Source organism: Platichthys flesus, chromosome 19 (assembly GCF_949316205.1).
Source record: "Platichthys flesus chromosome 19, fPlaFle2.1, whole genome shotgun sequence".
Classification (NCBI taxonomy): domain Eukaryota; kingdom Metazoa; phylum Chordata; class Actinopteri; order Pleuronectiformes; family Pleuronectidae; genus Platichthys; species Platichthys flesus.
The window spans coordinates 4,414,651-4,433,041 of record NC_084963.1 but is presented as its reverse complement, the minus strand read 5'-3'; the positions used below and the strand labels follow the sequence as shown (position 1 = coordinate 4,433,041).

Below are 18,391 nucleotides of genomic sequence, written 5' to 3'. Positions count from 1 at the left end.
GTCCTGCTCCGGGTCTGACAGCTGAATTTACCAGAGTCAGCTGTTTCCACTCAAACATCGGGGACCCTGGTGGTACCTGCCTGTTTTGCTCCTCTGCCTCCCTGAGTGATGGCAGTTAGCCGTTTCTGCATTTGGCAGACTGACACCTCTGATTGGTCAATCCCGGCCTGTCACTCATGTCACCATCGCCAACAACTGTGGCTGAGAGGCTCTGACAGAGCCTCGGGCTGTTATTGCCACGGTGTCATCGAGCTTTACCTCTTAGCCGTGCTAGAGACATCTCAACTCAACAGCTTTAACGCACTCAAATTTCAATTTTGCAAGGTTTAATACTGAATGCTGCTTAGTGGAGCTGCCTGGCTTCTGATGGAGTGGCAATTTCTACTTTCATCAATGTGCTGGCACCGCATCGACCTCAGCAACTTTCCTACGTATTCCTTCACTTCACCTGCAACTTTCTTCAAGTAGCTTGTCCAGCATCAGGATGATGTACTCGTACTTTGGCTGTCACTATGTTTCAGCAAAAAGAAGAGGGCTGAGGTTGGTATAGAAATGGAATAGAGGCAGAAGAATATGTCTTTCCTTGAGTGCAACATAGGGAATTAGACTTTTAAGGATTTGACCCGTACCTGTGAACACCAGAGGGAAACTAAGTTTCTCGGTAGAGCAAAGACCTTCTCCATGGTCCAACAGTTCCCTTAAGTTCAGTAAGGCTGCAAGAAATTGTCGAAACTGGTGGATGTCATCCCCCTCATATTCCATAAAATCCGCCCTTTTTCTGTATCAACACCAAGTTTCTTCTTGGTCCATCTCCCATCCTCCCAACAATTTTCATGGAAATCCATTGATGTGTTACCTCATTGACAAACAAACTAACCAACCAACAAACGAATCAACAGAAGTATGAACACCTTCTCAGAGGTTAGAACTGGAAATGACTATTGAGTGTCACACTGTAATATGTTAAGTATGACACAGCCCAACTGTTAGTGCTTTTGACCTACTATGTCTTTTAAAGTCCATAACTTGTCAGATAAATCTTATTTAGCTGCTTTTGTCTTGACGGACCTTTGTTGTGGCAAGACAGGAATTAGAAAAGAGTGTGGATAAATGTCCCGGCATGTGAGGCTACAGCTTGAAAAGTAAAAATCCGGGTTTCGCTAAGGAGATTACTTTTAAATGAACAAATCAGTCGCTGTTCCCCGAACTTTCCTGGCGATCTCCACTGCTTTGTCAGGATAAATGATAATGAAACATGGTAAGAATGAAGTCGCATGAAAGGAATGCCTGGCCTCTCGAAGGCTTCTGGATTCAATGCTACTAGTTTGTGCAGAGGTCCGAGGTTAAACTAAATACACTCTGAAGAAAAGTCTGAATGAAAAATACGCAGTAAATCAGTTTATTTGTGTAAAAGGTCAAATCCGTCGTACTTCTTCAGGGCGTTTCGGCTTTCAGATGTTTTTTCTTTTCCTTTATTCGACACCGTAGCCTTCTCCAGTTGAGTGAGGATGCAAATCAACCATTACATGTCTGCTGACTGGAAGAGGAAGAGAGAAAGAGGAAGGGAGAGTAGAAAATTGAGAGGAAAGAGAAACAACTGGAAAGGATATACTGTGCGGTGAAGGAATTTGATCTCCCGCTGTGAGGTAATAGTTGTGTCTTTTAAAAAAACAAGCAAACCGGAATTCAAACTCACAGTTTGAGCTTTGCAACTTTGTTCTTTTCCTGAAATATTAAACAACGAGCATTAGGTAATGATTATTCATTGAGCTTTGGGGGGACTTGAAAACTTTCCATTGCGCAGTGGGTTGCTATCTCATCAGAACACACCCACATTCTGTGAAGCATTGAGTGACTTGATGACTCTATCTTTCCCATAACATCTGCAGCCTTCACCATCAGAGGCTTCGGCAGCCAAGAAGTGTCGGAACGATTCCATAGGAAGTGTTTGACGTGAGATCGTGTTTATTAGTGTGAAGCTGCAGGAGATTCTGGTTTTATTTCCTGTGAAATTTAAGCCGTTATGTGCAAGCTTTTTGAACAAGATGAGATTTGTGATGTCAGTGAATGTGTGTGTGTGTGGTTGTGTGTCTGAGACAGACGAGGGGGCGACGGCGAATTTTAAGTGTCCAGGTATAATGGTCGCCTTCCTGTGTCTGACCCGCAGAGCTGCAGAGGTCAATACGAACCTTTCAACACCTCCTTCCCCCCTTAACTCCTTCTCCTCAAGTGTTTTTTAAAGGGCGATTCAACTTTACAACAGCTTGGGTCTTATATTTGTATATTTTGGGAACATTGGATGAGAAACACAATTTAACAGATCATTTATCTAGTCAAACCGCTTTAACGTCATCATACACACCTCAGGGTTTCTTTTTTTGTCTCGCTCTCTCTTTCACTTATCAGCTCCTGATGCTCTCATAAGGTATTCATGCTCCTTTCATTCATTCATCTCTCACACATGGCTGTTTCCAATTGGCCCACAGACATTCCTGGAATGCCAGGGCATCATTGTTTTGTGCAGCTCCATCCCTCGTGTTTCAGAGCCGCTCTCTGGCCCAGGGACTGTGAGCGAGGGAGAAAAGAATCAAAGGAAAGGAAGGAATGCTTGGTGCATATGTTTCAGTTCTCATGCACTGAGTCACTAAGTTAATCTCAGCGATTGTATAAAACTACACTGGAGGCGCTGTGTAATCAAATAGAAGTGCAATAAAGGACACTCCCACTCAGAAATATACACAAATGCAGAACACACTTGTTTTTTTTATTACTCGGTTTTGACCTAACTTTATTTACCGAATCCGTAAAGTTTTCAGAAATACAAAAATGTTGCTTTGTGCATACACCAGACACACACTTTAAAAAGAGACAATTCAAGTGCACGTCATTTACGGGAAAGTGCACGCACATTAAATTCAATTACATGTACATAGAATTGCATATTCACTTTACCGCATATAATTGCATAAAGCCACGTACATACCGACATGTGCATACATCAGGATAGCCTCAGAGCCCGGGATAAAAATATTACACCACAATTACATTACCGTTCGCCATGAAAGCCGGTCTGGACAAAAAGGCACCAGCTCTGTCTCTCTAAGATTTGCCCTCACAGTCTTATTTACATTAATCTTTCCCCCCACGACACACGGGCCGAGCTAATCTAAAATGCAGGGAGCCCGGCGTTGGCAGGCCGATGCAAGCAGAGACCAAAACCATCTGCCCAAACAAGTTTTGCCATTCAGAGCAGCACAGGCTCCGAGAGGATGTGGTTTGTCCCAGTAGGATTTCCTAATGTGAAAAACGTGATTTTTAAACCGAACGAGATGTGCATTATAGATAAACGGACTAATAAATGGATTGGAGAGAAAGATGGATTTGTTAGCTGTGCTCAGAAAATAGAGTTTGTCGAGTGGACTCTGTGAAAGTAGAAAATGGTTAATAGATGCTCTGTGCCAGGAAAGTTGGGGTTTTTGTGTTTTCACCAAGGCCAACGAAGGAGCAGAATGCCGGTGTATAATCGGTGTGTCATTGTAGTCCTCTCTCTCTCTCATACTCCCACTAAGCCGAAACTCTCCCTTCTTCTCCTCCACTATTCTAAACCTGTCACACAAAAATTCTGGGTCTCGCGAAAGAGGATCTTTGTCACAGGAGGGCGCGTGCACACACACATGAACACAGCCGCACACACAAAGCGACAGGAAGGCAACCAACACAAGCAAATACCAATTACCACTGGGTCTGCAGCCCAGCAACCAGGCCACTGGATGTCATTGTCCCTCATCACATTTTTTTTTTTTGTCTCTGTGTGTCTCTCTATTTCAATTTCCATCTTTGTGGGGACCAGTGTGAGTGTTGTGGAGTGAGGACATGTTGGGAAAGAGGGGACATGGTGGTCGGTCCTCTCATCTTCAAAGGGCGCCGGGAGCGTTACTACTTGGCTTAAAGGTTTAGGTTAGAGTTTGGGTTTAGTGTTAGGGATGGGGTAGACATGTGACTGTCCTTAGGAAGATAGAGATGATGCTTGAACTTAGTTCTGTGGGTGTGTGTGTCTGTGTGCTAGTGTGTGTGTGTGTGTGTCTGTAAAACCCAGAATTGTTGTGTGACAGGTTTAGAATAATCCACCAAGATCACTGTGTGATCTCAAGGATTAAAAATGGAGGTTCCTTATATATTGTTGCATGTGCCATTTAAGCGATTGCCCACCTTTAATTGATGAAAACTTTAAGACACTTCATCATAACTTTCTTGAGGTAGAAATTGCTCTTCTCTGCTGATCTTAAACAGGGTATAACATTACATATTGAAACAGAAAAAGGTTGGATTTCAAATCCATGTCTGAAACTTGAAATCAGAGATGTTTTTTTAATGTGTGTGGTTGCAAGAGTTCCGCATTAGAGCCAGAGGCCAAGGCCTGGTTAAACTTAAAATGAATAATTGATGGAATCTTTGATATTGATTGATAAAACGAAAGGAGTGAGGCTTAGCGAGGCTCTCAAAGAATAGTTGGTGTCTCTCTTCCTCTCTTTTACTCCTATTTTCCTCATTATGATTTATGAGCCATGAGTCTGTGACCTGATATCATTCAAAAGTAGCCCCAGCCACCTCACGTGCACGTGCAGGTGTGCGTTTCATGGGGCTAACAAAGGGCGTCCGCCAAATCACATTCAACATTTAGCAATTCATAAACCAGATGATGAAAGCACCCTAATTCAAATAACATTTATTCATGAGTGGTGTCCTGTCTGCCACCGACTCAGGTGACGTCTCACCGGGTGGTTCACAGGGAAAAAGGGGACAACATGCACAATATCATTTTAATTAGAATCACTGTTTTATTGCCTTTAATATTCATTCTGTCTTTGTTCTTTGATTTATTTTCTCCTACAGCTGCGTTATCATGGTCCTCTCCACACTGTTCTCCTCAATCAATTTCCATTAATGCATAGGAAGCTTTTGATGTTTTGTTTTCTGTAAAGCGAGTGAGCTGCAGCTGAATGTGCTTGTGTATTTGATTATATTTTTGAAGGCCACTCTAGTAGAATCTGATGAAAGAATGATGTCCGGTTTCATCTCCTGTCTGCTGTTCATGTGCTCTCTCTTCTTCTCTTCTTGCCACTGTCCCATCTTCTTCTTCTTCTTCTTCTTTCATCCCCGCCTCTGGTTTCACCCGTCCTTTCCCATCACATCCTCCTTATCCTCCTTCTGTTTTCTCGTCTTCGATGTTCAGACACTGGATGTTTCTACATCCTGTGGCATTTTCGTACTTGTTGGCCACTGAGCTAACAAGTCACTTTTGTTTACGACTGTGATTTGGTATTAAGATCACCAAGGCTAGAGGTGGAAAACAGTGCATATGTGCCCTAAATAGCAGTTTATACACAAACACTGCCATCAACACATCTGTAAACTCTGGCAAACAACATCATGCTGTCTTTGCAAAACACAAATGACGTACGTGTTTATTTGCACATCGCACAAGGAAGCGAGAACTCTGCGCTGACCACTTTTGATTGGATCTCTCAGGACGGGCGGCCTCAGAGAAAGGAGCCACGTCTCTGTAGAAATGTTCAGCCTCAAGTTAAATGATTAATTGAGGTCTTCTAAATGTTAATCAAACTGTTTTTAAAAGAACCCAGTTTGTCAGAAATAGACCAGGTTTTTGATTCGCCCTTGTAAACTGTGTTGAGCAGCTGGTATTAAACATCTGTCTCCTTGTACGTTCTCACCCTTTATGCCGTGCGGTCATTTAGCATCGATGTTTCAGACCTCACGATCTCACTCTCTCAAAACAAACCACGTCTCTTTCTGTGAGGTTTGATTGACGCCACTCACTCAGGGCGGAATTAGTTCAATTAAAGGAGTAAACACCCCAGAGTTAGAATAATTCGCTCCAAACATGGCTGACGTGAGCGAATACTTATTCTCATCCTCCTCCATCCTGCACTGCTTCAGGTTTTAGTTTTTTCCTCTAGCCTTTGTTTTCATCTTTGAACTCCTCTAAGTAGCTAATAAGCTCATTTGATTGATTACAGCTAATTCCACCAAGCCTGAACCGGGTCCCTGCAGCTCCCATTGTGTGTGTGTGTGGGTGTGTTGTGCTCTAAATTGTGCGATTGTGACTTCTTTAACTGACACTCTCAGATGAGGAGCGGGTTGATTGAGATGGCCCCAATTACTCTCTGTGATTAATGGAGTGTGATTGGACGTCGTCTCTGGCATCTCATTGTTGGCTGTATTGACAGGCTAATTAGTTGCCGGGGTGAATGCTTACACGCAGCTGTGTGTGACAGTGAAGTGACCCCACGGCAGCCAGTGATGCCCACGCCTTCTAATTGTAGGCCTGTGTGTGTGTTTGTGTGTGTGTGTGTGTTTGACCAAATACACACTGAGAGAATCCATGGACAAAAGACGCAGCAGCAATATCGTATTCACATCATGAATTAATTAGACAGAAAGCTGCTGCAGAAAAGTTTTTATTGGCAATTCATCTTCATAGAGCCATAAATAAAAAAATAAAAATAAATGGGATTCCTCAAATTAAGGTCAGGACTATTGATCCAAAAAGAGGAATTTCAGATAAGCCAAGGGTAAACCAACAGAGGCCGAGATAGAAAACAAGAAGCGTCACATTTAGGAAGTGCTGCAATTTCAAAAAGTGACAGAACTCCATTTAATGAAAACTGAGGCTTCAAAGTAATAAGTGGATGAATCAGACTCACCACCGCTGGCGTCGCATGTTTCTCTCCTAGAGTTACAGATAGAAAACACATGCAGAAGTAAAAGCGGATCTTAGATGTGATGCTGCAGTGAAATGTCCGTCTGCTCTTTGTAACGCCCCCCCCCCCCCCCCCCCCCGAAGGTTTGTCTTTCCTCGTGTGCTGGTTTTCTTCACCTCTTATTTTGGAGACACTTGGTCGCCACTGGAAATACTCTGGATACTGATTGGATATCAGGACACTCACTTTATTTTATAAACCTAAAGATGAGAAACGTACACTGTGTAGAATTGAAGAAGAAAATGGTAAAAACTGTGGCAGCAAAAACATTTACATCTTTTTTTTACATGGAATTAAATGTGATTTTACATTCAAGACCATTAATCAGTTGAAAAAACACGTGGAAAATATATTTATCTTAATTATACGTATTACAACTGAGTTTTTATTTTGAACGCAAGTAATTTACTGTAATGTATGGCATTGACACTTAAAATAATACACAACAATTCTGTGAAATCACTTCTTCACAGTTTATATTGGATTATTTGACTTATTTACATTAACATACAAATATTGTTTATTAAATACATTTGTTTTAGGTACCACAAACTATATATCACTACTATGTATCTGGGATTTTTGAAATTTACTGTATTCTTTGTACTCATGTTGTGTGCAGATGTCATCACTTTCAAACTTCCCAAGATAAATCCAGATTGACCTTAAGGCATTTGATGATTAACAATTCAGAGTAAAATTCCAAAACACAAGCTTTGAATCTAAACTTTAGAAATCCCCAAAAACAACAAACTTGGAAATCCCCCCCTGACCTCTGACATTCACACTTAACTCATATCAAACTATTGGAATTAGCTGGAAACATCTCCGACCCGTCTCTGTAACATGGTTCTGTTGACTGATTCCTCTTTTTCCTGGACACACCCTGGAAGCTGTGAGCTGTGCAAACACGCTCCGATATCGTTTTCCCCCACATGGGACACGAATCCTGTCCGGCCCAGCAGCTCATGTCGTTTTTTCCCATGTTTGCAACAATGCCGGGGGGTTAGTGGCTCCTAAAGACGGGTTGACCCCGGTGTGTGTTACCGACTGTAAATGAAAGGAAGAATGAAATAGTTTTGAATGGAGCCGTTATCAGTGAACTGGTCCTATCAGTAGTGTACATCACTTATTGGCTGCTTTCCATTGAGGCCAATAAAAACTGTGTAGCCTGTTCAATGAAAGTTAACAAACCTTGTGAAATGTTTTTAATTATCATTGTATTATCCATATAAAGACATATTGAGAGTGAACTAAACACCGGTGGAGCTTTCCATATCACTTCCCCGTCGGCAACTTCTGATTCCTCTCATTTCACCGCGAGGCGAATCCGAGGCAGAGTCAGGTTTAATTATCTGTATTATCGCTGAGTCAGAGCAGCCAACGGGGGAAGTTTATCTAATATTAGCAGCACGTTATTAGCTGTTAGATAACGTAGTCAAGCCTGTTGGCTCCTCTTATCTTTCACCTTCACATTCAATAGTTATAGGGCGCGATACATATATAAGACTACATGACTTTTTATAGCGAACAGTAGCCCAACAGGAAATGAGAGACAGAGGATAACTAGCTTTTCATAGATCTTTGAAACTAACTGAGGTGAAGACATTGTAAGGTCATGAAGGAATCTTTTGGAGGGGATAGAAAAATATATAAATATATCATATAAAAGGTAGAACGTTGAGTTTTAAGACTTTAATTAATCTCTGGAGAGCAAAGCAATTACCTGAAAAACTCCTTAACAATGAAGCACCACATGTGAAATGAAAAACCTTTAAAAGAAGATGACAGGAGAGTAAATGGAGGAACAGAAAAGACAAGTTATTGAGGATATATAAATATTTCTTGTTTAGTATAATAATACAATTGGAACTTGACTTTCTGGATAGTGCAGCTAGACACATACTGTACATGAGGGGTGTGTGATTGGGGTAGGAAGGGTGAGAGGGTAGAACGCTGCTGGGAGAAAGAGGGAGTGGTAGACAAGTATGCGGTTGACTAGCTGTGAAGAAAAGACACTAATCTTGGAGGAGGCCAGAGTTGGCATAACATCACATCGCTCCTTTTTCTGTTTTTTCTCCGGCCAACCTCTTTTATTCTTCTTTTGCTCCACCACTCCAATATCCTTCCTTTCTCAACACAGCATCCTCCTCCTCCTCCTCCTCCTCCCGTCTCCTTTACGTTTTCCACTTCCACGTGCTGCTTAAATTCTCTTTGAGAGTTTTTTATATACACAGAATATTACGTGAACATTTCCTACATATTAAACATGAACTAAAAGCTGACTTGACTCAGATAGATTGATTGAGTGATGTTGGACCCGACCTGATAACTTTAAAAGCAAGATGGTGTCAAAACAAACCAATTCGACTTATTTATCAGTGTTACTGTCACTTTTCTGTTTGTCTGACTGAGTTCTATATGAAATACTTGTGAAACTGTAGTAATTCTACTCAGAATGTAACAGTTTCTTGTATTTGTTCTCTCTCTCTCTCTCTTTCTGTAGTTCCGCCTCGGGAGCCCACGGTCACCTGTCGATCCAACACTTACCCTAAAGGCTTCTACTGCAGCTGGCACCAGCTCTACGCAACGTACATCCCCACCACGTTCGAAGTGGACGTACAGTAAGTTTATCAAAGTGTCCGGGTGCAACTTGTTGATTCAGTCGCCTTTTATTCATCTCCATATGTTGGTGTGACCTGTGACCTGCGACCTATGACCTTACTACTTAAGATGACTATGATTCACTTGGATTTTACAAAGTATTAGATTTAAATTTAAATGTTTTTTACCCAAATTCATTTAAAAAACATACAGAACAGAAAGGAAAAACACTGCATTGTAACAAAAACAAAAAACGAACATGTGAACAAGACACTTTACAGTTTAAGTTAAAAACTAAAAATATCATTCGCTCGGTGTCACCGGGGGTGCAGGCGCGTTGTAACAGGACAGTGGGCCGATCTTAAATATTCACGCCGTGTGGATGGAAACCCGGTGAGTCTGTCTCTGTCATGTTCCCTTTGATATTCCCAGATCACAGCGTCCCACAGCTCCCGCCGCAGCAGGTGGATTCATTAATGTTGTAACAGCAGCATTATTCTGTGTGAATAATAATGAGGAGTGAAGCAGGGGGACAGAGGGAGAGAGAGAGAGAGGCCCAAAGGAAGAGGACTATAAAGAGATTAGCAGGGAGAGTGGCAGCGGATGTTTTTTGAGCACGGAGGAAAGAAGCATTCAACAGGTGGAGAGATGCTTATTCTGATGTTTTTCTTGCAAATCAGCAACAGCCTTGTGTGTTTTTTTCCCCTCAAGATCTTAACAAAAGAGAATTATTCCTGTCCTTGTCTGTTCCCTTGAGACTACTGACTCACTATTCACAGAATTTCAATCTACTGTGTGAAGTTGGACAAGATTTAGCCTACACACATATGTGATATAAATTCTAATAAGTAAAAGCATGTAAAAAAACAAATAAAAGTAAGCTGGTAAAAGTCCAGTTCATGTACCAAACTGTGTGCAGGTCAGTGCTGAGCGTAAAGCTTTAGTTGTGATTGTGAGCTCTGTTGTAAGACGCTGATATCTGACTTCTGTTCTGCAATAACACATAATGTAGATTAACATTATGACAACATGTGGCCGACTTGTAAATGTAAAATAAAGAAGTAAAACTGTAAAGACAATGTACACAAAGCAAAGTAAGATAGTAAAAGTCACAGGATAGCAGGAGGTAGAATCAGCACTTTTTTAATGTTTGAACTAGAAGAGCAGAACCAAGGCTTAACATCTATTCATCAACATCCAGAAGAATTCATCCACCACCGTGTGACGGATTGTTTCTCGGCTCACGTTCAATCCCTCCACCAAGTTTCGAGGGAAACCTGTCAAGTAGGTTTTTTTTTTTTGTGTAACCCTGCTTTTGAATTCCCCTCTCCTCTCCAGACACAACCAGCGTTCACTGGAGGTGCAGAAAGACTCCGTCCACAAGAACCGCTGCCACGTCCGGTTTCCGGAGGTCTTCTCCAGCTTCCCTTACAAAGTGAATGTGACGGCGGTCAACGCCTTGGGGAAAGCCTCCACCACCATCTCCTTCGAGGAGTCCAGTATAGGTACGTTTTGATTGCGTCGTGTTGTTTTCCCTTCCACTCTCCTTTGCCGCAACTTCATTAATTTTCTTGTGAGAGCACATATAAAGTGACAGGTGTTGTATTAAAAAACTTATAACACTCAGGACCAATGGGATTTAGAGTGAATCACAGGGTGGGTCACTGTTGAAGCTGTACATGATAAAAATATTATTTTCTCCAAACCAAATGGTTTAATTAAAGTTCCAATGGTTCAAAAGAAAAAAGGTATTTTGAATATTTTTTGAAATATTTCTCTCTCAATGATTCTACCTGCAGAATAATTAAAAATATTTTTATTAAAGTTAATTAACAACGATTTTGGGGCTTTTTAAGGTCAGAGACAAATTTAAGACCCATCTCCTACATGGAATTAACTAAAATACCGAGTGTCACGGCATCTCTGTGAGGATTCCAACCCTTGAGCAATTTAGAAATGTGTTGCACGACAGGTGACTGATTTAATTCACTTCTGGTTCCCTCTCTGGAGATTTGTTGAGCACACACATAGCTCTGCTTGGTGCCAGAAAGACAACGGCCAAATAAATGTCGACGGGCTGAAAGAAGAGAGGCTCAGCTTTTCTTTAACCAGCAGTTTAGTCCATTAGTGAGAAACCCACTGACTGTGCACCCAGGTCATTACCAGAGGCACTAGATAATAACCAGTCCACCTCTGAACCTGTTCCTGCATCAGAACGTTTTTAATTCAGACTTGGACAGGAAGTGACAGAAATCAATGTTTAAAATTAACCTTAAAACTTAGTGCTTTGATTGACTGTTACATTTCCCCTTTATAGTTGCTCGGTAAGTACTCGTAAAGAAAAGTGCAGGTTTAGATTGTGAATTTTTTGTTCCCTCATAGGCTGCACAGGGCCACATAATACCAAACAGACTCTAGAATTCATAAGCGGCTCAGGCTTGGAAAGCAGCGGAGAGGAGAAATTCATTTTAAAGAAGGAATGAGGAAGACTTTGGCAGATAAGGGAAGTTGCTGCCGGCTGTCCTCAGCGCCGTTGTATTGCCCCGAGTGCGATACGGGTGTGCATGACGCACAAACACGACTGTGGGGAGCGAGTCGGTTGAGAGGGTGTATTGAAAAAGGGAAGAGCGAGTGTGTGTGTGTGTGTGTGTGTGTGTGTGTGTGCGTGTGCATGTGTGTGGGTGTGTGTGTGTACATATAAGTAACCAAATGAGGCGGTGACATGCTCTGCCAAGCGCCGGACACAGGACTCATGAAAATGCTAATGCTAGCCGGATTAGCGCCTTGGCTGAGGAAATATCCCACAACTATTGGTGATAGCAAAATACCCCACTGCTCCTTTCTTTGCCTCCGCTCTCCCATTCATCCCTGCACGCCCTTCTCCTGACTTTGTACTTTTTATTATTCTCTTCCCTCCTGGTTCTTCCCCTCTAACTCTTTCCCTTCTCTATCCCTTCGATGCTGTCAACCAAATCTTCTCGGGTTAAGTTTGAGAAGTCATATCTCGCAATTTCTCTCTCAAACTTCTTAATTTTGCAGTTAGAAAACAATAAAATGTTGTATTACCAAAAAGAAATAAGAAATCAGCTTTTTATTCCACATTTAAATTCACTACATCTGGATCTTTATTTGGATCTGCATCAAATTAACAATCATCAAAACAGGTTTCAAACTCCCTAAAGTTAAGATGTTCCTGGATCCGTAACCTGATCTGGATCCAACCGATACTTCATGCTTCTGCCAAGTTCTGTGGAAACCCGTCCAGTAGTTTTTGTGTAACGCTGCTGACAATCAGACACCGATAAATATCTACCATCTTAGGTGAAATTAATAAAATTAGGTACTACCACTTTCTGGTAAGATCCATTCACAGACTTTAAATACTGTGGTTTGTTTTAACAAGCTAAGACCACTGGCTTTTTCCCCCCAGTATAACTGATAAATCAACACAGCTGCTGTAATTGGTCAAAAATAACGAAAAGACCTGTTACTGTCAAAGAAAACACAGTTTGAAAAGCGCAAAACTTCATAAAAACATGTTTTCAAATTGGTCTCCCCTCCATCATTCCCCTGTTTCCCTTCTGTTTCTTTTGCTTTTCTGCGTCGTACTATTCATCCTCCTCTTCATCGCCTCCTTGTTAAAAGTCTCTCTCATGCCATTCTAGGTTGTAAGTCACATTCATTTTCGGGGACAACGAGGCAGATCGTAAATAAATAAAACAATTTCATGCTTCCTGGTGCACTTCTGAATTCTGAGTGGGAGTAAGACAATTCTCAACTGTCCTTGTTCATCCGACCAAAGCTGGGATGAAATTAGATGAGATGAGATTGTGCGTGCATGTGTGTGCATGTGCGTGAGCCTATGTGTGTGTGTGTGTGTACAGTTAAAGAGATCCCTGAAGGAAGCTCCAGACTCATCAAATGATTGATTAAAACTTTCGAGTGTCACAGTGATCAAACGACAACTGAAGTGTAAAGGCTGCCGCAGTTAAACCATTTATACACACGACAATGAAAAACTTTTACACCACCTGGGCCCCGGCTGTCATTTGGTACCGTGTTTCACATTCACTGGGATTTAATGAATAGAGTGTAACCGAATTCCAAAGACGGGTGAGGCAGCATCATTACCTTGAAAGTGATTGTGTCCAGGGTTCATTTAAAGTTACTCTGTCTCTGTAGTAGTCAGTAAAAAGCAGATTTTAAAAGCGAACAGGTCAATGACAGCGAGAGAATAATTCTGTTTGTTTTCCTCATGCCACCAAATCTCCAGGCTTCACTTTATGAGCTGATCTGTTATTCAGGTCTATTCATTTAGCAGAAGAAAAGGAAAATTAGCGTGTTGTGATATCTTGCTGACTCCTGCTGCCTCTACAAAAGGAGGTCAGAGATCGGCAGAATAAAAAGCCCTCCTGGACCTGGCGGAGGTGCAGAGTCATTCCAACTTAATTGCTGCCATACAAAAAAAACCTAACAAGTAAGACTGTCTTTAGGAGAGCAGGAGGTTTCTGAAGAGCAGTAGTGGAATTACCTAGAACCCAAGAGAACCCAAATCCTGCAGAGCCGCTTCAAGGGAAAGAACGACACAAGCTGGAGGTCAGATTGTTGTCAGAGTTTCAAGATGCTGCTTGAAAACGCAGAGTAGGATTGTGTAATGCTTAATTTCTGGGGATGTTGAGCGGTTATTTGTGGTAAATGAATCTAAACTAGTTGCATAATATCTATATTGGCCATGAATGCCATAAATAATTATGATAATTAATAAGTGCTTCATGCTGTTGTTGTGATTTCCTAAGACTCAATATTTGCATGAAGAAAGTTGATTGAATCACATTCATTCACATTTGTTCAGTAGAAAACTGCACTGAATTTGGGTAGAGACCTGGAAAATGTTCATTATTTTGATTATGGTGTTTAAATGAGTTGATAATTGAATATTTTTTGACTTAATATGATTATTGCTTATTCCAAGTAAGACCTCAAACAAGCTGAGGTAATTAGAATAAGAATTGTTTTAATTCAGTACATATCTGAATATTTGTGAACCTTTTAACATAGTGAAGATTTTAATACTTTAAATTATATATATTTATATATATCAGCTTTGGTAACAAACCATGGGCTTTGTGAATGGAGAAGCATTCATATTCTGCTCTTACATCACATATTGCAGCTTTTTCTTGAAGAGCAGACTTTTTATTTTAAAACCTTTTTGTTCCATTGTCCTTTTTGAGTAATTCTGTGAGGTATCGCTGTAGATCCTGACACTCTGTATCTACCCATTTGTTCAAGTGCACTGATGGATGTCATCATCCAGTATTTTTTGGGTTCTTTTTGAAAAAGCTATTTATTACAGAGCATTGACGGTCAGTTGTGAGGGCATGAGAGAGGAGCTACAGAGTTTTATGTCCTGTTTTTTGTCAGGCGGTCACACCTGGATGCATTAAGTAAAAGAACTCGATGGCAGCTAATAATGGATTTAGAAAAACGGCAACCAGAGAGAAGGGAAAAACCTGGATGAGCTCAGACATGCGTTGGTACGTTGAGCTCTACATGCAGATTAAGCTTTTGCAGATCTCACAATGTTTTTATCGCTTTTCTGCTGCTTAATCTCTGCTGTGAGGACAGTTTGCATCACTTTTCTTTTTCCTTTTATGGAAAGAAAGATTAGTCGCTCCGCCTTCTAGTGTCTTGTCCATTTTCAACAGTCGCCACATAAAACGGTTTCACGTGAAGCTATTTGAAAGATAAAGGACAGGGCACAGGGACTTCTGCAATGTGACGCTTAAACCAGGAAAGAGCCACAGTGATGTGGACGCAAATTAGAATAAACAGCGCCATGGGAAGCATGACGGATGTTTTTAGGCCAAAGCATTAACAGATCTTGGATCTGATAAAATGAGACGCTTATGATCACACAACTTTCTTGTATTATTTATTTCTTTATTCTATTTTTACCTGGGTTGAAACATATTTTTACTTTTAATCCCATGTTTTAAAGTCTAAATCTTATAAATACTGTGAAAGTTTTCTCTTATGAATCATCAGTTGTACATTTGAACCTTCGTCCAACTGTTTCCTTTAGAAGCCGCACCGCTGAGTGAAGATAAACCCCCGTTGTCTCTGTAGATTTCAAAACTCTTGTGTAGGAGAAGGTCTTTTTTCTGGTTCTAGTGTTATTAGTTGTGCTCGGTCAGATTTCAGGTGCCTTCCCAGCGGTCATCATAAGGAGGATGATATCATTGCTCATGCAACACAAAGCTAATGCTATGTGTTTCAAGTCAGATGAATGCTTTAAAGGCCTTGGGGAAATCCCGCCCATACAGATTTCCCTCAGTTTTGTTCTCTGCTTGCATGTGTTGGACAAAGCTTGATGTGAACAAAGAGCAGTATTTCTGCTCCCTGGTCTCCTCGGACTTCACTTTGGATTCGCTCTGAACTGGATCCACTTCTCTCTCTCCGCAGAAATAGCGCTTTTAATAATAATAGGTTTATTGCAAACCGCTCTGTGCAACATGGATCTAATAAATTTGGTAGAGCATCAGATTTAATGTTTGTAGACTGTGCAATGCTAACACCTCCTGAATCTTATGCTACAATGCATGTCAACATAAATCGTGAAGGAAGAGTTGAGGTTGCAAGCAAAGGGAATGATGGCTTACTGCCAAATTGGGAGGGTTTGTATTATAGAGGATTGTGGAGAATGAGATATATCCCATGATTGGAGCAGTGCAGCTCGAGTCGGCTTCCTGAACTAGCTCGTAAGCTTCGCATCATTAATTGCAGCTTGAGTGAATTCAGGGAGGTTCACAGCTGAATGCAGGTGTAGGTATCCTGCAGGAAAAGGAAATACTGGTTAGGAACAGGCATGAGGAAAATATGGATATCTACGACATTGTAGTCTGAAGAATATTATGATGAGGTTAAGCACAGTCAAGGTTCTTGAACCGTGAGTTTAATGAGACCGAGAGATTGAACCCACGACCCAGGAAACGGGAACATGTACAGAAACACAAGGAAAAGTTTCTGCAGAGCTTCAAAACTCATGTTTTTCCTTCTCCTCCCTCATCTTTTAAACTCGCTGCCTCAGGTTAGTTTGAAACTCTGATTTCCTGTCAACTATTTGAAGCCTTGAACCTCAAAGGGAGTAAATATTACTGTGACACAAAGAAAGACAGATTCTCCACACTTCCCCGTCCATTAACTCTTTGTGTGCTGTGCTGTGATGGGTGGAGACAAATGTGTTGAACCTTGAGCCAATCTGCTCTGATCTTCGGGGATGCTTCCAATCTCTGTCGGCCACAGCTTCAACCGAAGGATGTTTTTTTTTCTAGATTTCCAGAACTGCACAATGATAAACCGTCTTTGTAATCGAGACCAGACAAAAACTTTGACAAAAACTTTGACAAAAACCTTTAAATGTGGCACTCTGCTGCTTTAATATAGTCGTTAAACTTGGCGGTGTTTCTTCTGAGCTGCAGTAGATGTCACACAGCTGTTTCCACCGCTCGTGTGGCACCTTTTATCAGCTTTATGTGCTAAATTGGTGGTATATGATTGTTCTTATCCCCCCCCCACAGTCAAACCAGATCCTCCAGAGCGAGTGACAGCGACCCCGATCCGTCTCAACCCTCGGAGGCTGGAGGTCTCCTGGCACAGCCCGGCCACCTGGCCCGACATCGACAACTTCCCCCTGAAGTACTTCCTCCGGTACCGACCACTCATCCGGGACCAGTGGCAGCATGTGAGTTCTGTGTATGTTTGTGGGTCTGTGTGTGTGGGTCTGTGTGTGTGTGTGTGTGTGTGTGTGTGTGTGTGATATTCAAGTTTCGTCATTGACAATAAGTTGAGGTGGCAAAGGAATACAGTCTGGAAAAAGGTTGAATCCACAGGAGCCAACGGAATCGTTTCTCCGAGCCAAAAACAAAGGGGGTTATAATTGGTCAGTGTTCAGATCTCCATAACCAGGAGCTGTAAGTCGACAGTGGAAAACACCTGTTAGAGCGTTATTTAATATTTGAAAACCTCTGGTTATTGTTTCGTTTCTGGAAAGTGCTGCTTTAAAGAAACCAATCCGCCCTTTAACGTATTACAGTTGAATTCAATGCAGACTTTTTAGAAGCTGATAAATAAGGTGTTTCTGAGAATGAGCTTCTTTTGCAATAAATATGATTTTTTTTTTGTGGAATTTTTTAGTAACAGTATTAAATTTAACAGGATCTCAGACACAAAAAGAGTCGTGACCCAGAGAAACGCCTCTGGTCCGACCCGCAGCAGTTTAAGTTTGATCTGTGGTCAGCCAGACATAATCGCTCACCTGCTTATGTTACTGCAGCCGACTGTTTCTTGTGGGTTCGGTTCCCCTGAGGGCAAAAGCAAAATCTGTCCACTGTAGAATTCCAGGGATGAAAGCTCTGTCTGCTCGGGTTCTAACGCTGCGGCGCTATTATCATGCACGTCAATGCTTCGCAGAGGTGTTGTTCCAAGAACTCAGGTTACAGATCTGCACATGGAAACACACGTGCACACGTATATGATTGATGCACCAATATGCATTTGGTTTTTTCTGTCTTTTTCTCTATTTCAACACCTGTTATCACAGCAGCTCACTTTCTTTGGTTTTGAGTTACCTTTCTTATATTCTGTACAATGTAGTCCGTATAATACATATATAACATATAGTTTCTTTCTTTCTTTAACTCCTGTAATATCACAACTTTTCTCTAAATTACAACTTGATTTTGTAATACTACACCTTTCTTTTTAATTGGGTCTTTATTCTTGCTGTATTTTGACATTTCATAAATTAAATTTAGCTTTATTCTTGTAATATTAAGACTTCTTCATTTATAGAAATCTCCATAGGGCTCTCTTAGTCTGTACATTATATATGTAATATACGTAATAAATTAATGTAAAACATCAGTGTAGCAGTGTAAAAACACTTTTCAATCTAAGTGTAATTACTTGTTTTCACCAGGTTCACACAACTTGAGCTAAAGTAA

The 18,391-nt window shown here is 41.2% G+C and overlaps 1 protein-coding gene across 1 annotated transcript in view; it reads left to right on the top strand.

Moving 5' to 3' along the window:
• cntfr (ciliary neurotrophic factor receptor) overlaps positions 1-18,391 on the top strand; it is a 199,634-nt gene that overhangs the window by 161,556 nt on the left and 19,687 nt on the right. Inside the window, exons 5-7 of the mRNA XM_062413558.1 lie at positions 9,289-9,406; positions 10,725-10,891; positions 16,967-17,130. Of these exons, the coding sequence (XP_062269542.1) occupies positions 9,289-9,406; positions 10,725-10,891; positions 16,967-17,130 (449 nt within the window). The remainder of the gene's footprint in view (positions 1-9,288; positions 9,407-10,724; positions 10,892-16,966; positions 17,131-18,391) is intronic.